The sequence below is a fragment of the Merops nubicus genome, unplaced genomic scaffold, assembly GCF_000691845.1.
Source record: "Merops nubicus isolate BGI_N331 unplaced genomic scaffold, ASM69184v1 scaffold51831, whole genome shotgun sequence".
NCBI lineage: Eukaryota > Metazoa > Chordata > Aves > Coraciiformes > Meropidae > Merops > Merops nubicus.
Genome location: NW_008589946.1, coordinates 8694 through 34034, shown reverse-complemented (window position 1 = coordinate 34034; position 25341 = coordinate 8694). Strand labels below are relative to the sequence as shown.

The 25341-nt window shown below is 36.9% G+C and overlaps 1 protein-coding gene across 1 annotated transcript; it reads right to left on the bottom strand.

The window, feature by feature from the left end:
* Window positions 1–371: 371 nt before the first annotated feature.
* Window positions 372–15354, bottom strand: ITGA1 (integrin, alpha 1; the record flags this gene model as incomplete). The annotated part of the gene is made up of 8 exons (XM_008949734.1): window positions 15281–15354; window positions 12300–12412; window positions 11248–11336; window positions 11043–11157; window positions 10260–10387; window positions 4050–4198; window positions 2122–2272; window positions 372–537 (listed from the first exon to the last, which is right to left on the bottom strand). Coding segments are annotated over exons 1-8 (985 nt in total), but the record flags the coding sequence as incomplete, so codon positions are not given.
* Window positions 15355–25341: the final 9987 nt, after the last annotated feature.

Sequence of the window (25341 nt, the reverse complement as noted above, 5' to 3'; positions counted from 1 at the left end):
GTTAACTTACATAGCAAAGTAATATTTGATAATTGATAACTAAGCAAAACCTAAAGGAACAGGCAGACAAACACATGACCATGGCGTAATAAGGATATGGCCTGGCAATGTTTTTTTACCTCAGGGAAGGTAACTTCATGTTTACCCCAGCTAAAATCATAATGGTTACTTACCCTTTTAGGCTATTGTCTGCATGGACGCTAGCCCATCTGAACATATTTCACATCATTATCTATGTTTTTTATGTCCGTTGTAAAATATTTTTATGATCAGCATGGAGAAACTATCTGCATAATAGATTTTATGCAGCACAATACACTGCAAAGGAAGATAAAAGCAGACATGAAGTAAAATTTTTAATAGTGTCTTACCTTCCAGGGCAAATATTCTCTCTCCAAGTGCTTCAACAATAGTTACAAGTGCTAATTCATCTGAGACATTGAAGAAATGCTTTTCAGTAGGCTTACTGGCAATTGATTTTATTTCCTCTACAAATTTCTCAGTACTTAAATTTCCTCTGCTGTAGCTGCCAAGAATCTAAAGAGAATTAAAAAAAAAAAAAGTCAAGGATACATTTTATAACCTGTTTTAAAAGATACATTTGTGTCAGGTTGCCAGAGAATATTGGGAAATCATTTCTAATCTTAATTTGTTCTTTTTAAACCTCCCTCAAATTGATTTGAAACTATTTGTTTCTAATGACAACAGAACTGTATGAAGGCTTAGTTGTTTTTCTGAAAATATTGACAATATTTTGCTAACAGTGATTGTGTGGTGTAATGTCTGCTATCCTCAACTGAGCCTTTTGTCCCATTACAAAATTCTAATGATATATACTATGACTGTATGATTTTTTTTTTGAAGCAGGCCTTAACTGACAAAAAACCCCAACATTAACATCCAAACCAGAATACACAATTGTTCTGACTTCTGCATAGGTATCACCAGTTCTCCTCATATCACAGTATATAAGCAATTAATGGCAGGTTAATTAGGCATAGAATAATTATCTTTTTTTGTGTGTGCAGATTTGCCCTATAAATACATATAACAACAACATTTGTATTCAGTGTTAACAACTCCATCACAGTGTAAAACCAGGTTTGCTTTGCAGTTTTAACACCACTGCTGTAAAAATTCAGGAAGTCTCAGGACAAAACTACTCACATTTCCAATTCCCAGATGAACAAGTAATGTTCATAGAAAAATGTGTTCTATGCACATATCTTCCTTTGAGAGGGAAATAAAAACCAAACTTCCATGTTCTATCATTCCTGGACACTGGAGCAATTAAAATCTGGTTCTAGTAAGGGATTTCATTGCTAAAAATTATTGCAGCTTCAAGAATGACTTTTTTTTTCAAAATGGCCTCTAGCTTTTTAAAGGAAACCACTGAAAATTTGTGTGATGTTGGATGCAATTTTTGGTTTATGTCTTTGTTTAAATTAAAGATAACATCTTGCTTCAAGTTATATTGTTCCATATCACCTCATTGTACCAAACCAAAGACAGGAACAGGAAGTCAACTAAGTGTCTTCAGAATTAATATGAGAAAACAGATGATTTGAGTATAGAATACACAAACACAGTGGCAAGTTCCTACTAAATCTATCACTAATGTTTCCGTATTTCTCAATATGTGTTAACCTCCCTCATGTTCATCCTCTCATTCAGCTATTAAGTTTGCTCGACCTGAAAATGACAACTTTAGAATGCCAGCACACAAAACAGCCATAATAACCTGGTTTTGTTGATACTTTACTTTTTCTTTTTTTTTTTAAGAAGGTAATGTGTCTGTAGAAATTGCTGAGAAGATTTGAACTAATCCATTCTGATCAATATTGCTCTTAAGAAAAAAGATTGAATTTTATAGTGCCCCTCAAACTCTTCTTTTTCTTCACATACCTGTCATTACCAGGAAGACAGATAGATTGCTTTTTTTTATGTGCTATAAAATCAGAAAGCAAATTTTTAATGCTTTTTTTCAGCTTCTTTTATTCCTCTCAGAAATGATTATATTTCCATAAAGATTCCATGAAATTAACTTTTTAAACAGAAATTATATTCGGAAGATGAAAAATGTTTTTAAGGTTCTAAATTTTGTCATCAAATTACACTTACAGCAATAGCAAATCTCTGAATGTTTTCATCTTCACAATCATCAATCACTTCTTTTAATCTGTAGTTGTCATGTGATTCCCCATCAGTCACAATAACCATTACTTTTTGCACTCCTCTTCGCGCACCATGAGCCTCAGTAAAAGCCTCTTTCCTAAAGGGAGCATAAAGTGTTAGGAGAAAGGCAAAGTCAGCATTTAGAATATACATCATGTTTGCATAGTCAACCATAAACTTTTTAGTAGTTTTAAAGTAGGAAAAGGGGATTAATATTAACTGTGAACAAATACAAAGAACAACAGTTCAAACTTAATGTGATAGTTCACAGCCAAAGTTTCAGAAAGATTCATTCAGTATTCACTCATTTGAGAGCAACAGCAGAAAATACAATGCTGGTTAGTGAAAAATTCTTCCCCGTTCTAGATAAACTTCTGGCACCTTAGAACAGCTTTTGGCCAGCTTAATAACATCCCTAAAAACCACCAAACAGCCCCCATCTATATCCAACCTACGGCAGTACTTCACATGGTCAAAGAGTTTACTCAGTTACCAGCACAATTCTGCACAGCTGTTAAACTGGATGTTGAGGGTGTGGCAAAGTAGGTTGCAGGTGAGTGGAGATAGGTGGGCATGACTAGTTGATTTCTACAGCTGCAGGTGGGCAAATGGGCACAGAGGTTTTGGGCAGCTGCGCACCCTTACTCAGGGGGACCAGAAAAGGCAAGGCTGGATTAGGGCTCTGGAGCAGAAGGAAGGAAGCAGGACTTCCCCTTTTCACAAAAAAAATACCTCTCTAAGGCTGGCCACACAAGTGAAAGCCAAGATCTACCACTGATGATGGCCAAAAGTGGATGGATAGGAACATGACAAAAACTGAGGGAGCTTTTGCTGATAGTTTCTGTATGTACAAGCTTGCAGACATTTGTGGTGCACAAGGACTTCCTGAACCACATGTGGTTTCTGAGTATTTTGTCAGTTCTTAACTGGCTCTGCTTTTAGGATCTTGTCTGGACTCCCTGAAGCTTCTACTTGCATCTAAGGAAAAGAATACTAATGACTATGTAAGAATTTTGTTGGATTTAAGACATCCTATCAACAAAAATTTGTTTGATGGTGCATTTTTTTTTTTTTTGTGTCTGCTTGCTGGTTTACTTTTTTGGTCTGCTTGGTTGATGGTTTATTTTTTTTTTTTTGTTGGTCAGATAATCAAATAGTTAATCACAAAGTTGATGCAGATTTCACTGAATGGTTGTTTTTAAAGGGCATATTCAATTTTTTTACAGAATAAAGTCATCCTGTCATGCCAGGAGAAAAAAAAAGTAAAAAAGAAAAAAGATACCAGATCAACATTGTATACTTTGAAAATTTCTGAGAAATTTTGCATATACTGTCTGTTCTACAAAAGTCAGATTTGATATTTCTCCTAAAGGAAACATTTCTGAATAATGCTATTGCTATAACAGAACTTTAATATCCCACTGATCAAGAAACTTCAATGACTTTAGATATAAAATTTCTAGGCTTTCTGACAAGGGTGGGCTCAAAACCTGTAATGATCTTAATTTCAGAATGAAGACAAATTAACATTAAACATGTTTTACTTTATTCTGTTTCTTCTGAAAAACTTGATTTCTTTCATCCCCCTACATCAAAAATGGCCAGCCCTTTTCTTCGGACTGAAACCTTGCTCCATGTCTGTTCTCTTTCTCATCTCCTCCATTCAAGAGACAGCTGCCTTTCCAGGGTGCTATATACAACTGTTGTAGATAAAGGACAAGAATGTTTATTCACCCTTCTCCTAAATGTTATTTGCTTAGCTAAAATGAAGTCAGACATTAGTGACACTGTATTTTTAATTTATAAAATACAAATGGTCACCATATGTGTGTGCTTGTTCCTACCACACGCAGGACAACATTTTGTGAGTGTACCTCGCTGTGTCTATTCCCAGGGCTGTCATAGTTTGTGTTCCACCCCGCTGGCGTATTCTCAGGGCTGCCTCCATCACATCTTCTGTTGTTGAGTATGTATTCAGGAAAAACTCATGGACTACGGTCTGTCCATACTGAACAATTCCAACCTGAAACACACAGTTAATGTTAAAAGTCAGCTGCCCTTAAAGAAAACATATGCATCTCCTGCAGTGGGGTAAATGTCTGCGTGTACATGCAGCCAGGAAAAGAATTGAACTCCGTGTATTTCCTTCAGTATGGAACACCTATAAGCACTTGAGCAAGACTGGCTAAAAGACACTCAATCTCATTTTTAAGTTTCTAAATTGTTTATATTAAAAATAGGGAAAAAGTTAAAACCAAGCTCAACTCCTTGCTCTTCTTGACTTGTGGCAATCTGGGCTGCAGCTCTGCTCTGCTCTAGGCCAAGGCAGACCCATGTCCTAACCATCAGTCACAACTTCTCCAAATAGTATTCCTGATCGGGAACAATCCTATCATCCACTCACAACTCTCTTCATTCAACCAAATATAATATTCCTACACCTGATAGTTTAGTACCCTAAACCAAGTCTAGAAACAACACTGCAATGATAAATTTAGGCTTTCAGGGTGAGAGGAAGACCCAAGCATCCTTGATGAAGACAGCAGGGCAGTCCAGGACATGGCCATTCTCCCAGCAGGAGGTAAGCCAAAGTAAGACATGTGACAAGGGCCAGAGAGGACAATATGAGTAAAATAGTGGCTTCTGAAATGGAGGAGATTGATGGAAAGACTGTAGATGACCTCAGCAGGACAAGCCTTTGTGTGAAAGATCAATGCATGGGATTAGAACTGAACCACAAATACTTGAGGGAACCTGCTACAAAAACAAGTGTGAAATAAAAAGGCAAGCAATATTGTTACATATTAATTTCTCTCATTCATCTCTGTCAGTTTTAATGTTTGGCAGGTTCCTGACAGCTTTTACTGAGAAGAATCTACACAATGTTCCATTAGCATATTTCAATTTTATGTGACATGTGGCAATTTATAGGTGTTATTTAGGATAATGCAGCACTACATGGCATTTATGTCTCACTCATTTATTATTAAAAGCACTGTAGCATGTAGGTGCTGAACATCAGTGGGATCTCTGGGATGTTTATGCCATCATATTACTTTAGAAGTGGCTTAGTATGTACTTTGCAATGGCTTTATAGGTGGTTTTTCAGGTACTTTTATAGTCTCAGATTCTGCACGATGTTTCTTTGTTTGTAGTAGAAGGGTTACAGCTGATAAATATTTGATACTAAACAACCGTATCACAATCATTATGAAGAACTAGTTACATACAATTATGAGACTACAATGATAATGGTATGTGGTAGCAAAATCTATCCCACTTAATTTCTGTATTCTTTTGAAAATACAATTAAATCTGGAAGAACTGATGTAAGTTCAAACTTATGACAATTTGCTCCCTTTTAAGAGGGAGGCACGCCCTCTTCGACCTGCAGCTGACAGCATCTACAGGCAGCACATTCTTGTGGGCAGCAGCCTATTAATCCTGCACAGTGTTTACACAGCAGGCTGGGCACATGCTGTATTACCACTTAAAGCAGTTGTGTGGCACCTAGACCCCAAGATGAAGAGGAAATTTTTAACCCATTCTCTCCAAGGCAACTATTTCATGACATGCATCTGAAGTGGCATACACTGTAGTCTGAGCAGGATGCTGCTAGTCATTTAAAAAGACTGGCATTAACTAGTGATAAACAAGAGGTTTTCATTATATTTAGTCTTTTAGAGCAGGAGGAGTGCCTTAAGTATTCCAGGACCCTGCAAATATGTAGTCAGAGTCTACTGTATGCCAGGGAGCCTGTCGCCGTAGATACACGGGCTCCTTCTCTGCAGCTTTGAGGATCTTGGTGGTGCTAAGGATTAAATCAACTATTGACTGTTGCCAGTGCGAAAAATGCCTCCCAGTCTTTCATGATTCTAGAGACCCATGTTGGCATTGTCGCTTTCAAAAAAAAAAGATTACCGGCTGACACTGAATTGTATCATTTCCTGTTTGAAAGGAAACATCCATGATCACAGCAAGTAAACATTTTGAGCATTTCCTTCTCAGGGAGTGAATGGGAAGAACATCTGCATCTGGAAGACTGCACTGTGCTGCATAGCTTGTAAATCAGGAAGGAAAGGGTCATGTGGTTATCTTATGGGACACAATTGTTCTGTGGGACCCTTCCTTAGTACTAGCTTTGAAAATGCTGATCATCATGTTCTGTGTATTTAATGGCCTCAAAGATGAACAATTCTTAAAAAAAAAAAAAAAAAACAAACCAACAAAAAGCTTCCCACAAACAACAAAATACTACTAGGCTCCATGTTCTAGTCTTCAGGAGGATCACAGAACCCAGTCCACTTTGTAAAATTACAATTACATCCTACTAGATAGCAATGAAGGTTTGAGCTTTTGCAGCCTTTTAATCTAATGGAAAATTATGACACATCTATGTTATGCAAATGTGCCTTTAAGGGACAATAAAACTGTTTGAACAGCATAACTTCAGCAAGTCCTTAAGAATGATGCTTACAGGCACTGTATGTTTTGATTTGCTTGTTTAACTTAAATGCAATAGTACTACACAGAAGAACACAATTCTGCTCAACTCCAGAAAACCTAATATTTTTTCCCAGCATTACTGACCATAATCTATTGAACATCTTTGTAATTCCTAAGTTTATGTTCCCTTGCCTAGCATTCCATGGCTTTTATATTACACAAGGGAATAATTCCTTAATTGTTCACAGTTCCTGTGAAAAAGTATTGTATGAGAGAACAGGCAACTGAAGGACTGTTCTACTTTGGAACAGAACATTTCTGAGGGCAATTCTTTATTGTTGTTTTGTGAGCAAACACAGCCCCTTAGCTGGAAAGTAGGTTCTGACTTTCCCAATAAATTATCAAGCTAATCTTTTTAGCTTGATAAAAAAAAACAAAACAACAAACCAATAGCAATGACAACAACAAAAACAAATCAACCCACAAACCCCAAAACAAACAAACAAACAAACACCACCAAAAAAAAAAAAAAAAGAAAGGAAAACCACCTGGTACATAGAAATTCTATGCTGGGATTTTCACCATTGGGATGTAGAGGAAAATTACAAATATTTTTGGCTGTACCCAGTTGACACTTAACGTAAAAGATAAGCAGAGAAACCTTGGGAAGTGGTAATGGATAATACAAGTTAGCATATGGAGACCTTGCTAAATGTACCCAAATCAAAGCAAAACTGAAATAATTCTGCTGTGTTTTGTTTGCTTCCAGGACTCAAGACAGAAATTACGTGTAAACTTGCAAAAGTCTTTATTAACCCTGAATCCTTTTAATACCTCATTAATACACTTCTGTTCTTCTGGAGATAAAACGGATGGTAAGATATGACATGGCATGACTTAGTAGTTCACTGATGTAGTCCCTTTGGAAATATAATAAGGCACAGGCCAAACACCTATGACTGCCTGTGTCATATATTAATGGGGAAATATACATGTCTGAAAATTTCTGAAAGTCATTGCAACAGAGCCTTAAAGCTAGAATTGAATATATCTAAGTATTCTGCTTTCTGTTTGTGATATTCTTCTACAACAGAATATTGCTCATATGTAAAGGATTAAAAGACACACCCTCATATTAAAAAAGGCAATTATCTCTGCAGAAGTGAAAAAAAGAAGGGAAAAACTATCTTGTTTTGCAGTTACATTAAAATGTGGAATAAGGCCAGGAGAAATATTTTGTTCCTACTTGTACCACTTTCTATCACTTAAGTCCTTCTTCCTTTTCCACTTTTCTAGTGTCACTTTCCCTTTAGTTTTTTTATCCCTAAACTCAGGATATGCAGCTTAACCATCAGTATGGTGGTGTGGATTTTCTGGTCAACAGAAAGAAGGGAAGGAAGTATTTTTGAAAAAATTATGCTGTAGACTTCATCTTTTTGCATCTGAACCTTCTACCTTTCAATTTCAAGTTTGCCAAACATGGGAAGCTGAGGAATTTGTTTTCTGACCTGCCACAAATCTAATGACCATTGTTCATGGACGGGGTAGAGTGGAAAAAAAGTATCTCACAAGCCTCTAATCAAAACATGGTTTTCAACAAGTCACACCCAACCTGCTAAGGAGTTATTCTGTAATCACCTCATTCCTTTCCCAAGCAAGAGGAAAACAATCTGAAGTGAGTGGAAGTCCGTTGATTTCTACACGCTCAAGAACCCCCAAAAGATGAACACTGAAATATCAATATAGATACAATTGTTCCTGTATTTCTATTCTGTGCTCCCATAGCAGAGGGGACAAATAAGCCTGCTCTGTTTTTTTCTCCTCTTCCGCCATTGAAGAGTTATTTAAACACTTTTTCTGAGAAAGGAGACAGTGTGGGTGGATGAGTTGGTATGAACTTGTTACTACCTTTGGCTGTGCCAGGGTTCCCAAGCAGTGGGCTCAGAGGACAGGAAAGAGATGGGATATGTTCTTAGGAAGGGTGGAGGGTAGGGATTGAGAAAATTCCACCAAGCTTTATTCTTCCTTTTCCATTTTTTCAGCTTCTCTCCTCTACATCCCATTCTTATCTCCCTCTCAAATGTTTCTGCTCTGTAGCAACCAGATGCCAAAGCTGACATTCTTGAGTAAGTGCATGAGAAGAGGGACAGCTATGACAAACTGTGGGCAGAATGTATTTTCTAGGGAGAGACGGCAGGTTGCTGGAGTGCAGGCCACCAAGGGACCTTTCGTACACGAGCTGAGCCACACAGGCGAGGCATGATTCGAAAGCCAAACATAACAGAGGTGTGGCAATGTAAAAATTTAGGAGTTGCACAGTGAGGTGAGTGTGCAGTAGAGTTCATTGCCCTGTGAAGGCAACTTCCCATGAAGCCCTTTGAGCAAAAGGCAGTGATGACTTCCATGCAGCCATTGCCTCATACCAGGAAGTTTAGGTTTAAGTATCTCCCAAGATGTCATATGTTTGAGTGGTGACCAGCTTAAGGGACCAGGAGGATTTTTTTTTTTTCCTTTCTGTTAAACTTGACAAAGCATTTTTCCTTCCTCCTCACAATATGTGGAACAGTGTGTTTAAAATAACAGGACATGATTGTAAAGTTGACAGTTTAGAAGCAATAGTTTTATAAGTCAGTGTTCAGTCCAGCCAACAGGGCAGTTGCATGGTAACTCATAAACCCTAACTGAGAAGACGACAGGGGTACTCTCTGCAGGCAGAGGTATCCCTTATACCGCCTCACAGTCTCCTAGGTGAATACAGGAGCTGAATGTTAGGGCCTAACCTAAAGTCACAAAACCAGTAAGTACTGGCCTGCAGCATATCAACTACTACACAAGATCACAGAAAACCCTTGATTTGGGGAGGAGGAAATGAGAGAAGTGAAAGGAAGACCCAATTTCTTCTGTTGCTGTTAGTAAAGCTTTCAGTATTAAAATGTACTGGTGTGCTTGTGTCCCCCATTTGTCAAGTTCTTCTGGAATTGCTACATACCTACTCTGTTCAGCAGACTGTGAAACATGTCAGATCCTCTGCTGAGGTAATTGGTTGTTAATTCTGGTGGGACTGTGTTGATTTATAGCAGCTAGGAATTTGGCCCTCTCCACTTTTTATATAAATCCAGCTTCTGCTATAAATAACATGCAGCTTAACAGCCGCTTGTTAATGATGATTTCATATGTTTAAAAGCTGTGAGCTCAGTGCTCCACAGTACAAAATATTGAATGCTGCTCTAAAAAGCTTATAATCAAAGGCTGTCTGAACCAAACATGTGCACCTGAGAGGAGCAGAAATGACCTTTATGCTGTGATGTACTAAAGAAGACAAGAAGTGATTGTGGAGAGGAAGGATGTGGGAAAGGACAACGTTCAAAATGCCTCACTTAATGCACTTAACTGTTGTTTCTAGGTGTTTTCTTCAGGCTGCTTGAGAGGTGGGGGGAGGGATGGTCTTCCTGATACTGCTGGTTGGTGGCAGACACAGACTTAGTTGTGGTTTTAGCTGTTTTGTTTTAGTACCCCATTGCCCCAGGTTCTTGGAATTAAAGATCCCCATAGATGATGCCATCATCCCATTTCCTTTTTGTTTTCCATCCTTTTTTTTCCTCACAAACTAAACAACCATAAAATATCTACAACGTTACCTGTGTTTGCTGAGGACCTATATCCATGTTTTTCAGGAGGCTGTTTAGGAAGGCTGTGACACTCTCCCATGGATAAATGCTGTTGGACCCATCAAGGACTATGACGATATCCAACTGGGTTTTACATGCTGCAACACAAATTGCCATATGAGAATTGATACTAACAATATATCTCACAGCACCAGTTACTTTTGTGATTAGTAACAAATGAACATCCTTCTACAGTGGTGTTGAACTGACATGTTTGAAGCCAAATGTCATTCATGAACTCTTGTTTATATGTTACTTGATTCGAGTTCCCTCTGTCAGCAAGGCAATCTCTTGTAAGCATAAATTTAAGAATGGGATTAGAAGATCACATAACTGGAACATTTACTAGGGAGCCCTACCTTCATCAGTGTCAATCTGTTCCTCTTTGATTTTTTCTAATTAAAGGTCTCTTAAGATTTTTATTTGTATTACTAAATTGGGTTTGCTTTAGGTCTTAACATTCCATCATTATTTTAAAAGAGTCTGTTGGTCATAAGTAAAAAACATAAGCAACTATTTTTAGCAGTTGTGTTTGGATTTTACATAGCACTTTAATGATTGTTTATACTGAGATAAATTCCAAAAGTAGCAAGAATTTAGGTTATATACGGACAATGAAAACATTTACTTAACTTGGTAATGTTGGTAGCTAAGTTAAGCAGTTCATATTTTTTGGTATGCCTGTGTGTATACATTTGTCTTGTTTAGCATTGAATTTGCAGACACAAAAAAGAAATCCTATGGCATGCATACCTTGCACAGATGGAGCAATCGCCTTAATGGTTTCAAAAGTGGAGCTGACATTAGAGCAAACTCCAGTTGTGTAATGCAAACGTCCACATTTATATGCATAAAGTGGTCCACATGCCTTTAAAAGATGAAAAAGGGTGAAATGTTTTTGTTATGGTACCTGAGGGAAAAAGACTACTTTTAAAATTGGCAAAATGTCCTTTCTTACCAGAAAGCCTCCTTTTGGGTTAGTCACTAAGGTTGTTCCAAGAGTCATGTTTTCTTTTACTTCCACAATGTTAGGAACTGAAGTAGCATCTATAAATGGATTAAAATGTTAAGTATTTGGGAACATGAAAACAAAATGTTACAGTATGTATCTCCTAGAATGGAACTTCCATCTTGTAAAATAAAACCCAGACTGACACTGGTTTCACCAAATATTTTAACACCCTTCCTCCTCCTTCTTCAATAGCAACAATCAAGAAAAATTTCTGTGACTGGCTCTTGTCCCAGAAAACTTGTCTGGCTTACTGTCTCAAATAGTTTTCTTGAACCGCAAAAAAGAAAAAAAGTAAAAATAACAGAACAATGAAAGCAAGAGTTTACTGTTCACACAGTTTTGTTAATTAGAAAACAAACATTTATTTTTTTACCCTGTCCTGCTACAAACAACAGCTTTTATGTTTGTTACTGTTACGTTACTGACGTGTACGTTTTCAAGGGAAAAGAGGAGATAAAAAATACAAGAGGTGTATTTAGAGAAATACATATTAACAGGAAGTCTCTTCCTGTCTACATCACATATGTCTTGACAAAAGCAAGAAAATTATTAATATTTACCTGTGCCAAACTAAGATGCATCAGCTTGGTTCTGGCTAGTTATGCTCTCATCAAAAGCTTATTGAGGGCATTATGAAGGCTCTTGTTGGCTTTAGAGAGCTTTGGAAAGGGTAATCCATGCATTTATGCTCCATAGCCTTTCTGGCTCTAGGGTCAGGACTACCAACTACGATATTAATGCCAGTCGCAATAAAGCCTTGATAACACAACCAAATGCCCATTCTAAAATGATGAGCATATTTTCCACAGGCCAATGAAAAGCTTCAAACTAAAATTACTTTCAATGTTACAAACACAACTTCCTTCACATTGAGCTCTGGAGTCCTACGTAGATTTTCTCCATAGAAACAATTCTAATGCATATTTACTAGCTAAAAATCTCCTAAGATCTGACCTCTATTTTTCCTCCATGTGACACAGCTTTATTTTATTTCATACCTGGTAAGTTCAGTTTCATGCAGGGTGATTGGCTGTCCCTTCCTACAGGGCATTTGTATACATCCCCTGTTCTTTTTTCAGGCTGCCCAACTAGCGGTGAACCAATAAGTACCCTGCAAATGAAATAAGTTACCTGAAATTTCTTCCTTCTTAAAAGGTACAAAATCAGCTAATAAAATGTACAGAGAAAGCACAGCTACAGCAAGCAGCTAGAAGTACAGGATGGAGAGCAAGAAAAGTATCCATTATGCTAGTTCAGTTACAAACAAAAGCAGCGATTCTGTCTCCTCTTTAATAAGAATGCAAAAAGGAAATGTGCCTATATATCAAGCTGCACAATAGGATAACATTTTAAAACATTCCAGTGGAATATAAATGCAGTATTGGTGGGTGAATGACAAATAGTAAAAGTAACAAAAAAAAAAAAAAAGGTCTGTTTTACTTAGTATCTTCTTGATTTTTACTATATTTTACAATAAAATGTATTTTCAGTGCTGAGAAGCCAAGTGCCAAAGAAAGTGCCCAGAAGAAGAATTCAGTCTTAAGTTATGTGACCTAGCAGTGTAAAATATGTAAATTTCCCTCTCACTAATAAAAAAATGTTATTAAAAGGTTTGTAAAAATAAATTTCAAAGTTTTAAAATTTAAAGGATTTTTATCCTGTGCATTTTTTTCCAAAATCTGGTGTGATCAAAAATCAATACTCTCACATAGTACTTTGTAAGCACCACAAATTAGCATCCAGTCATAAATACAGTTTTCAGCAGAAACATTCTTTAGAGATGTACAGTGGTTTTGTTCTCAAATATTCCTTAGCTATACTAAATAGTCCGGTATTACCCAGCAGATAACAACTAACTCCATTGAATGTGTAAGGAAGAACTTGGACTAAATTAGAGTTCACAGCACACATTGGAAACAGAAATCCTGCCATTAAGAGTAATAAGCAGTTCAGTAAGGTTTTCTCCTGGGCACTTTGATGATTGTGAAGCATTACTGTGAGACCCATTTCAATCTTTAATCATAAATTAATTAATCCAGGCAGAAGACAGAATTGAATAGAATGATATAGTAGGTAAGATGTAGCCCACAGCTCTAAAAAAACCCCAAACCATACTGGAATAGCTCATTGTGATTCATAAAGATTTTGTCATTAATAAATTCATTCTAAAGCAAAATAAAATGTGCCAAGTATATATGGGATCTGACTGCTTTTTCAAGCTAGAGGCTGTAATGTTTGTACTTTTTACATCAAAACTTAGAAACCACCCACAGCCTATCATACATCCTTGATTCCCATTTAAGCGCAGAGGAGCTGAGTGTGCTCAACACTCCATGGCTAGTGATCAATGCTCATCAGGATCATGTCCCCATGCTGCTCTTTTTTCAGAAAGAAAGAGCCCCGTGAACAGAGAGAAACGGTCTGAAATGGCTATTTGTCTTTTTGCACGGGAGATTTTTTAAGGGAACCCAAGTTTTATTGAGAAACAACTGCAGACAAGTTCACAGAATGTTGCTGAAAAGCTCTACCTGTGGTATGTAGGGAGTATAATAGCACTTGGCAAAGCATCACAAGGCTGCTCTGTATATATATTTTTAACTGCCAGCCTACAGACTTCCTGCTCTGGATGTTGCTATGCTGAAAGCAGCTTGACAGTTTAACAGCAGCTCTGGAGTTTACTTTCAGAGATGTTCGGATGTAGCACACTAGATTCCTGTCTTCCTTCAGCTACTGGAATAGTCGCCATTTGCAGCTTACATTATGTTTTGCTTTTGAGAGGTTTCAGGACAGTTTACAACAGCATGACCTACTTTGCAGAACCCCAGCTCCTACAATGGATGCCATTTCCTCCAGGTAGCTCAAAGAAGGTCATTATTATTCTCCCATGACCCTTGTGCAGATGTATATTTAAAACATCCTATGACCCAGACAATCAAGAGCTACCATTTTCAAGGGCAGGCTCTGCAATTTCATGTCCATGAACATCCCCTATGGCTGATGGTGAACCACCATGTCAGTGGAGTCGGGCTCTTGGAGTCAGAGAGCCCCATCATTAGTTGGGGGGATTGCTCAGGCACTGCAGAACAGTCTGACCTGGCTGTCACGCAGCCATGTGCCTGTCATCTCAGGCTGCCCACGGGAGTCCCTGGGTTTGCCATGAATGTCAGTTTAGAACCATATCATTGTTTAGGTTGGAAAACACCTGTAAGATTAAAATTACTGGAAAAAGCTCTGGGAAAACCAGAGCAATCTACAAAGAATGTTGGAGATCTCAGGATCCTCAAACCTTTTACCGTTCAATTGTTATTTCAGTCCTCCAGACCACTGGTGACTCTGTGAGGTTTGTTTTCACATGGGAAAAGCATAAGCAGGTATTTATCAAAAGACCAAGAAGCAATGATACCAGTGAGCACACAAAAATTCAACTTCTAATTCAGGAGAACAAAAAGAAGGAAAAGACAGGCGAAAAAGAAAGCTCCACGTACTAAATGTGAATATGGAAGATGCATTACTGTATTAATAAATATTTTGACAAGGAAATCTTCCCATCACTTAAAAAACTCAGTACAGACAACCACTGACAGAAAACTTAAGGAAAAAAATACATAATACAGGTTAGGTAAAACAGGAGCAATTTCACTGCCAGTACATGAACACAAGGAAAATATAAATAATGATATTATTTATTAAAGGTAAAAAAGAGAGCTGAAGAGTAAGACAAAAAATCCTCAGCTTCATCAGCAATGGAATTTACCCACTTTGTGAACTCACTTATGTGTCTGAAGAAATAAATGTAGATATGAATTTGGATCTTTCAGTCGTCTCAGGTTTCCTTAGGATTGTGAACTAGTTTAAGGAATATGACTGACAGAATCTGACCCTTACGTACTGGGCATATTTACAAATAATAGCATAGCACCTGAGTCACTGAATATCTCATAATTTGACCTTTCTATTTATGAAAAGAAGAACAGCTTACCATTTCCCTTCTTCGTTTTCATATTGTTGGACTGTATACCCGAACATGTCTTCCAGAGGCCCACTGAAGGTCATCGCATTTTTTACATCCACATTGGAAGAGACGGCAAGGTGAAAGAGAGCTTTAAAACAAAAGTAATATGTAGCAATACATGTAAACCCCAAGAGTTTTAAGAAATCAAGGCTCACTTATGACTTAACTAGGGGTACAAGACAAGGGTTGAAAGTGGCATTTTGGGCCTATTTATCACACAGAAATTTAAAATGTATTTCTTGATGGATGCATAAGCAGCTAAATGCATACTTGCTAGCAACTAGACTTTTCTATTCAAAACCTATTTTGCAAAGTCCATCACTCATCTGTAAATCAAGTACATTAAGTAAAATATTATTAGCTTTAATAGTAAGTAATATAACTTTTTCATTATTTTTACTCCTTTTAGCCCCATGCATTTCTAATGAAAGAATTCACAGAAAATGTTACCTCGTTCAAGGCTGTAGTTCTCAACCTTTCATAAATGTGAGAACTAATTTTCAACAGTTTGCAGAAGACATACATAAGAAAAGTTTTCAAATATATTTACTTTTAATCTATATTACAGAAAAACAAATATAGTTTTCTATTTATTATAGAGTACCTGTAAACCTTTCATATTTGGAAAAGAACAGAATAAATTTTTAATGCAATCAGACGCTGTTATCTCAAAAGTACCTGTACGTGACTATTTGCAGAAATCCAACATTTACCCACTTAGGAAAAGATGTTCTACAACAGTGATGTAGGACTATGATGACATCAGTCATGACAGCAGATGCTGCTTCAGAGTGATTTCCTGTACCCTAAAGCTCAGTGATCATCATCGCAAAGAATACTGTAAAAATGTGACTGTATATCAAATTTCAGAAAAATGAGGTGCATAGGGTGAAGACTCCAGCATGAACTGATAATCATAGCCCACTCTGAGTCTTATCAAAAAGCCCAAATCACTATTTATATATAAAAATAAGGCTTTATCTTGTCTTTATATTTTATTTCTTATAGTGATATTTATCTTTGTCCTATTGAAGTCAGTTTCAAAAGCAAGCACTGACTATTGCTGCAGAGTCGTGCATTTAATTCACAAGAGCCAAAAATTGGTTGAATTTGCAGAACATCAAGACTACTAAAAACCACAATTACACACAACTTCCATTTCATTTCAAAGAGGCATTTCATAATCATTTGCTGACATTTAACAGATACATAAAGAGACACAAACTCACAATACTTGCTGTATGTCAAAGTATCTAAATAGTGTCCAGCTACTAAAATACATCTTTTATTCACCACTAAGATGAGGATATTCTCATAGAAAGTTTGTAACTATAATTAAGCTCCTAAGCTGTCTATGGTAATCTGCCTCTCTCAGCATTTTATTTCCAGTTCAGTGCAGGAAAATTGTCACAGAAGACTATTTATCACTTAGTGGGTATTTCCAGTTTCACTGGCCAGCAAAAAAAGGAAAAGTTTCATTTGTACTATTTTAGTTTTTCTTCCTCCAGTCAGAGTCAGGAAATATAAAGAAGTGAACAAACTAAAACAATATATTATTCTTCTTCAGAACAGATTAATTGCAAGTGATAAGAAAACAAAATCAAGGCTGGCAGACTGGTGGGAAATAATTTGCTGGAAAAGTAATCCATGCATCTTTTGCCTTCCTTAAACATTTTAAACATCATGATAAGCAGTGTAAGATTAACTTATAAATAATTAATAGATTTAAAGGTATTTTATTATGTTTTCCACAGATTCTGTAAAAGGAAATCTTACTAGTCAAAGACACTTCGAATCTGCAGATGATAAACAGAGAAGTAGAGTGTACTGTGACCTACATTATGTTAACTAACAATAATCTACTGATTTATGGCAATCTGCCTTTCACACTGTTTAATTTTTCCATACAAAGAACATTGTACACGTGCCCTGATGGCTCAGAACATTTTTAAAAAATATCCCTGATTATGACTGTGAAGATGATACTTTATATTAATAACAGTATCTATCTTGCCCTCTTCCAAACTTACATTCTCTAAGATGCACACATTCTCATCTGTTTCTAGCAAGCTTCTGTATATGAATTAAAAAGACTATTGGCAGAAGCAGTGGAAAAAGGAGAGCTACAGGAAAGCTGGAGAGGATTCTTTTAAGAGTTATGGGCATTAAGGAGAAAAAAAAAATCCTAAGGAATGTAGTATTTGACTATATATTAATCACAATTAATGTAGGTAAATTAGATTATGATTTTTTTATTATTTCATGTTGTGTTAACAGAATGACTAAAAATACAGATCAGAAATGCAGAATATAAATGTTTATCAGAGAATAAAACTGAAGTTCCAGCTTTTATCTTCATGTTTTACAAGCAATGAGGCACTGTAGAAAACCTGGGACAACATCCCGCTCACCACCAGTCTGAACGGAGGAGAACACTAGCTGATGCATGCAGCATTCTTTGCTGAGTACAGTTTGTACCTATACGTGAAAGGTTACCACTGTGTCACCAAGGCAACAACCCAAATATTATTTCTGTTGCAAACCTAGAGCAGTAGCTCATACTTGTCCAGTAGCCACTAATAATTTTTTTTCCTGTTTTATTTAATGTGTATTGCTTAGCCACTCTAACATCTGCAAATAGAGAACCTCAGAATAGGTACCCTTATTTTCCTAGAACAGATAGATATAAACATAACTCAAACTGTACAACAAAACCTAAGAAAGAATAAATCATGGCAAACTACCCACAGCAAAAGGTACTGTGAAGGTTTATTTAGCCAAGAGAGTAAATTCAGTTCGGGTATTTTATCTGTGTAGCAGATAAAAATTGCATCCTCAATAACAGGATTGATAAATAACAGTGGTTACTCTGAGAAACACAAACTTTTTTTTTGCAAAAATGGGGAAGGACAGTTTTCCACTTTGCACTGAACAGGGCTTAAACCTTGGCTGCACACTACTTCTCCTCACCAGCATGTGGTCAAAGTGTTAATTTGGTTTCATTTCACACTTACTGCTATAGCATTTCAGGTATCATTTCCTCTGCATTTTATAAGAGGCTAGAATAAAGCATGTCTGAGTTCAATCAAGAAAGGTACCAAGCCAAGTAGAAATGTGTTGCAAAACTATGCAGAACTGGAAAACACTGGGACACTCAAAAAGCTTATTAACAGAAAAAAAAAAAAAAAAAAAGAAAAGACTGCCTTCATCCTAAAAATAAAAGAGGATAAAGAAGTTTAAGCTGAGGATTAAAACAAAATTAAAATATTTTATGGAGTTCTCATGTACCTGGAACTCTTGGGGAAAATAAAAAATGCTTTAATGTCTTTTACAGCACATACTACAACCAACGACACTGTAAAGATCTTTTAAAGACCTGCAAACACAGGTGTACAATACAGCATATAGTACAGTGCAACAGATCAAAATGTACTGATAGCTAAGTGATATTTGGAAGGATGGCCTAGTTTATAAGGCAATCACAGATTGCCTCTAGAAGTATTCTTTGCATAAGACTACCTGTCTCTGTTGTGATCTTAGAAAACATAAGAAGAAACACCATAAAAAGAAGCAATTGGGATGTTGGTGACAATTACTAAGTGAGGGATGCAGAACCAGAAGCTTTGCCTTGGCCTTCCACAAAAGCTTATTTTCAAAACAGTGGCAAGTAGTATCCTTCTCCACAATTAGATAACTCTTTCAGTTGAGAAACTGGATGTGACTGCATGTTGGCATATGCAAGCCTGTGCTGCTGCTCTCAGCAAGCTGGAATCAAGACAACAGCAGAGAACAAAAGGTGTCCATCAGCAAGTGCAGCACTGAGGCTCAGCAAATAAAAACCCCTGAAAGCTGGACCTTTTAGCTGCCATCTGCATCAACACAACACTGTGGACTTGGGATGAGGGCTGGACTGCATCTGGCTGGTAGCAAGGGAAGACTAAATATGCACCTGCTCACAAAGACATACCTATAAAAATGCAAGTTGTAAAATCACGGCTCAAACATGTGAAAGTGGATTCTTTGTAGGACCAGCAAAAGGATAACCTTCAAATCTTAATTTTTGCTTCATTTGCAAGAATGTCACTGCAGAATTATACAGTATTGTCTTATGAAAAAGGGATTTAGTCACAGACCTCCCAAGTGGAAGAAAATACGACAGTGTGGTACAATTGCCATCTGTGAGCTTGGGGGCCACAGTGCACTGGCCTTACCATGGAAGGCCAAGGAGGCTGTGGTAAGAAGTTCCTGCTGGATTCAGTTCTGGCTGGCTAAATATCAGCATATTTCAAATATAGCTGTATACTGAAAAAAAAGTTTCAACTTCTGAAACTCCTTCAGTACTGCTTAAATCAAGCCCCTTATTTTTCAGAGCTACAAAAGAACCTTTGTATAATTTTGCCTCCAGCATTTATTCTTTAATCTTTAATCTTTGAAGAGCAAAACACTGACTTTTGGGAATGAGGCCAAGTAATTTTGAAAAAGACTTCATATTAAAAATAGATAAGTACCCTCAAAAGACCAAGAAATATATATTTGAAAGTAGTTCCAGATTCAGTAGCCACAAGGTTTTCAAAACCAGTTAAATGCTTTGTACAACCCACTACATAAAGCTTCATTTGCTGGTTTTGTACTGACTAATTTGTGCTGGAAAATAGCTTTATAATGTGGTGGCAAGCCTGAAAATATACTGAATCAATGCTTTGTAATGTGGTCCCAAATGAATAACACAATCCAATAGGTAAAATTTTTGAAACTGTAGTAGAAGAGACCAGGAAAATGTGCCCCACTCTGCTAACAGTCATCAGAATAAACTATTTTGTTCACAGTTTGGAAAACAGTCCTCTCATTGGCACAATTCTTAGCACTTCACAGTTTCTCATAGAAGGCAGAAAAAGCCTTAGAAATATGCAGTCACACAGAAAACATTGTGAGGTCAGCTACTACACTTATACAGATGCACAGACACTTAGCAAATTCAGCAGCTTGATGGAAATGAAACAACAAGAAAATGGTTCAGCTTGTTTCCAGTGATCTCCTGTCCATCTTTTGGATGTAGTTCTTCCATCAGCACTTAAGTCCATTCAAGTCCCTACACTCTCTGTGTTCCCCTCCCCTGCTACCAAAAGCCATTTCCTCCTGAAAATACCACTTTAAATTTTATTTCCTGCCATCTAGCTGTATCTATAAGCCCTCAGGATCCTTTACCTCTTGAACTTTGTTTTGTTTTTTTTTTTTTTTTTAGATAGAAAGTATTTATAGTCATCCATAATTAACTCAGATTTCACACAGAAGACATTAAAATGAATATGTCCATTACTTTCTGAAATAAACCCCAGAAGCTTAAAAAGGAGCAAGAGAATAATGTCATGGAAAAAGCAAATAAAGGAGTCTTTAACCTAAAGAAAAATTTTTCTTCACAATACTTTCCTAAACTGCTCAAGGACCTGTAGTTTCTCCTCTGCACAAAATTCCTCTAGAATTCTTCATAGAAAGGGTGAAGTCTGATGTTTCAGTTGCTTTTCTGCAGCTTTCTACTTGCTCAGTTATGCTGAACCCTACTTTTGCAGGCTGATGTCCTGCAAGAGGGCTGTAAACTTCCCACTGTGCAGCCTTGTCAAAATCAGTGCAGTAAGCCAGGTACAGCTATTGCTGTGGGAAACATGCATGGAATTCTTAGCAAAACCCAAGGTCACTTCTTCCATGAGTCTTCCTTAAAATCTGCAACATTTGCTTAATCAGAGGAAGCAAATCCAATCCTTTTTTCATTCTTAGAGCAAGTAGGTCCCACACCTTTTCTATTTTATGTAATCACATAAGTCACTTCAAGCAACAGTTCCTTCAACATTATGCTTTATGATTCAATCCAAAGGTACAGTCGGATTGTGCAACAGGTAGCACAATTCATCACTACCTGGTTAAAAAAAAAAAACCAAAATACCACCCTTACACAGTGTGACTCTATTAAGGTTAATAGTAATTATCTTAAATACGTCTTTGAATCAGAGATGTATTTTACAATATCAGAGTTGGAGTTCATGATAAAAACATGTGAAAGCTCGTAGAAATACATTGGACATTTCAAGGCAGAGATGTCAGTATAATGTGTTCAACAGTAAGTATCATGCCTATTCTCCATCCAAAGGAGTTTTATTTTAAAAAAGATGGAGACTGGTGGCTTTTGTCATTATGCAACATGGCTTACACCCGTCATAGTTGCAGTATATTAGATAAATTAATATTGGATTAAGGTGAAACAGAGCACTGAATACTCTTCACACTGGCAAATCCTGTGAGTTGGAGGAAATTACTGCCTGTCAGTGTTCAAATGTGAATTGCAAATGCAATTGTTTAAATATTTTTAAGTTTCTTTTGAATTTGTGCATTGAATTTGTGTTTTCTCTTGCCAGCTAGCAAGGTATCTTTGAAAAATAAAATAAAAATATTTTTCAAAAAATCAGAGAACACTGCCAAACACTGAAGACAAATTAATATACTTCTGAGGGTGGATATATTGTCCCTATGCTGTTATTTATACACTAAAAAGTCTATTTTCTTTTAAGAGAACATGAAACATAGAGTACAGACACAGAGAAAAATAATTAAAATCAGTCCGTCTGATCACTGTAGCCTTCATCAGTCAACCCCATCAAACTTAAAATCATACATCTAGAAGGTTCCATTTCCAGGATGGAAATTCCTTTTGAACATTCTGGGAAATGCGATAATGTGAGAATTGGTGCAAAAAATGATGCCTAGCTGAAAACTCAGATTATTATCTTCCTACCAGGGTGAAGGACAATTATTTTTTTGCCTTCCTGACTTGCTATCATTATTCATTAACTTGTCTCCCTAATTGTTTTCAGTGATTGTTGAGTAATTTTTCTCAAAGTCAGCAGTTTTCTTGAATCTTAGCAGTCTCAAGGCTAATATCAGAGTGGAAATTCTTTGGTGGCAATAAAGGCTTTCTGAAAAGCAGCAACCTTTTGCATTTCTTTACTTCACAATGGCTACAAACTCCTGTCTGTCATCACCTTATGCTAAGCATAATCATTGGCTCGCTCTCAGCCGAATCACTCCAGGCTTCAGGAAGAGAAGAAATCCTCCAAAAGGAAGGGTAAATATCCTGATATGACCCTCTCACACCCAGCTAGCCAGAGCAACACAGAACATAAATCCAAGCCACATTTTATATAGTACAGCAAAATCCTATGCAGTCAACATGCATGCTAAAAGCCAATAGCTCATATTTCTATGTCTATAAAATACAACAGTAAACATTCAGCTGTGATCCAAGAAACTGTATTAAGTGCAGTGGAAAACAAAAGATGGAAGCTTAAAAATATCTATTTTTCCCTTCTATCTTTCATTGCTATGCAGTGATATGGGGGGAAAAAAACCACCACAAGCAAAAATTCCAGAGCCAAGTGGGGAGGGACACACTTCAGAATTAAATCACTCATATGTATATTAAAAGGGAAAAAAAATCACCTTGCAAACTATAGTCAGGTTGTATGGAGAACATTTTTCCTGTTATTTGCAGTAATATAGCATCTACTATAATTTTTGCTGGAACATTAGTTTTATTTATCTGAGCCACCTTCTAATACAGTAACAGAGAATCACTTTGTTGCTTCAGCTTCTTATGTCTTGGCTACATAAAAAAGAATTTCATGTTTCCCTGTTTACAGTATGTACTCCCATTCTTCAACAGGGACCTGAAAACTTGAACCTCTTTTACAATTTTTTTCCTTATAAATTTTTTTAATTTTTTTTTAAAATTTGAATAATCATACTTGCAGTTTTCTGATAGTGAAATTGGAGAGTAAGGGATGAAACCTAGTGTTGCTAAAAGAGAATTTTGAGAAGTTTAAGGAAGTTTGACACTGAAAAAAGCTCGCTGTTTTATACGTTAGTAGCTAATCTTCAATCTATCTGTGAGGTGAACATAATTTACAGGCAACAGATATAATACAACTTTCTGTAAATGGATTCAAGTACCAGTAAGTCAGGCAGTGGCGTACAGTGTTCACCTGACATTGTTAGAAAAACTAACAAAGCCAAAATTGTAACTTCACTCTGAAATGAGAGTGCAAGATAGCCTTCCAGTCCATGTCAGAAACTTAATCCCTGAAATAACAATATGTGACATGTTTGAAGGGGAATATGATCAAGGTCAATGCCTCTATTGTAATTTCACACCGCAGCTTGGGAAATCAAGTAACTTTTAAAAATGCAGTAAATGTTTAGGGGGATTTATTTATTTTTTTTTTTTCAATGTGGTATGTTTTTATAGTCACAATACCTTTATTTCTGAGTTTAAAAGGTAAGAAATTCTCCAAAAGATATTGTATCACTACTAATTATCAATATTGAATATCAACATACTGAAACCTTCAGCATAACAATATGGGTCTTCAACCATATCTACTAATTTTTAAAGACTAAGACACTCAAGTTCCACTGAGAGTATGAGCACCTTTTTTGCTGTACTATTGGTGTAGGGATTCAATCGGTAAAAAAGTTGAATACGCTACAGAATTAATCCCAGGTCTTTTTACTGCAAATGTCCTTTTTCACTGGTCAATAAACAATTCAGGGAAATTTGGAACTACCCTCGAAGAGTTTATAGGAGGAAGGTTTGTTTCCCCCCCACAAATTAAAGCTGGACTATAGAGGTAGAAAAACATCCTGTTTTTCAGATGCAGGTTAAGATAGGGCTTTCCACATGAATTATTTGCACTAGTAGATTACATTTCCCACCCACAGCCCATGAAGTACACCCATAATTTTCAGATATCTGTCCAGCCCAAGCCTATTCAGAAAATATTCTGGTGTTACCAGGAGTTCCATAAAGAACCTGTTACTCTTTCTTTCAAACATTTGCGTCAACTTCAGAGAAGTACCACGGACACTTACAGTAAGGAAATCTTATTTCCTTGTATAGATGTTACTTGTCCAGGCTAAATTTGCAAAGTTAAGGTCAGTTTTGGTGTCATTTAACAGTGAGTCAGTATTTTATGGTCAACAGGAGCTGCAAGCATTAATGAAAGATCTCCTAAAAAGCCACCAAAAAACCTCAATCCACCACCTTACAATCCACAATACTCCTTTTGCAAATACATGCTACCTTATCATGGATTGAACATCATCTTTATGCAAGTAGCACCTCAACTACAGTTTCAGCAGCAGAGAATGGCAATGGATCACCTCCAGCATTTTATTCCAGCTCAGCTATGAGGCAGCACAGCAGTGCTGATGGCTGCTCTGTCTTTTTATTCGTCTTTGGTCTGTAACTCTGGATATCACAGTTGCCTTCATCTAAAACAGACTTGGTACTGCTATACACAGAGGATCATCTCCCAGCAGCTTGCTTCAGAATCATTGGAGAAAACATGCTTTCTGAAGGAGACACATTTAATTATCAGTGATTTGAGTCTGATGCGCATTTACCAACAAAACACTCCAAAGTTTTTTTTTAATAGATCTTTAAAGTTCCTGGAGGACATGAGACTGGCAGACACAGACAGGAAAGTAGTCATTAAACCCCTATCAGATACCTACTCTAAACCTCTTTGCACTGCCAGTTCTATCAGATGGCTAACCCCTGCCTGACACAGGTCAGTACAGTGGTGCGACCTGGTGCGTCTTTTGGGATGCACTGCAAACATATGCACTGAGAACTGGTCTGATATAAACAGGGCAACAGAAAACTCTGCTGAAGTAACAACTGCAAGCACTCTGCTTCTGTTCAGAGCACAGGGTACAGGATTGCTGAACTGATTCCAATCTGTTGCTGGCAACTACATCGTATTTTTCAGGGTAAAAAAAGTCTATATAAAAGCGACCTTTTGCTCTGATTCTTCTGACTGGAAAGCTGTCCCGACTTCTCATTTTTCCAGTAGTAGGAACTTTCTGCTCTCCAACATACATTTATTTCTTGCCAGCTCTGATGTCAAAAGTGCTTAAGCTAGGGAACAAAGTAGTTTTAAAAGTGTTCTAGAAGTGAAAACTTCATTTTCACAATACTA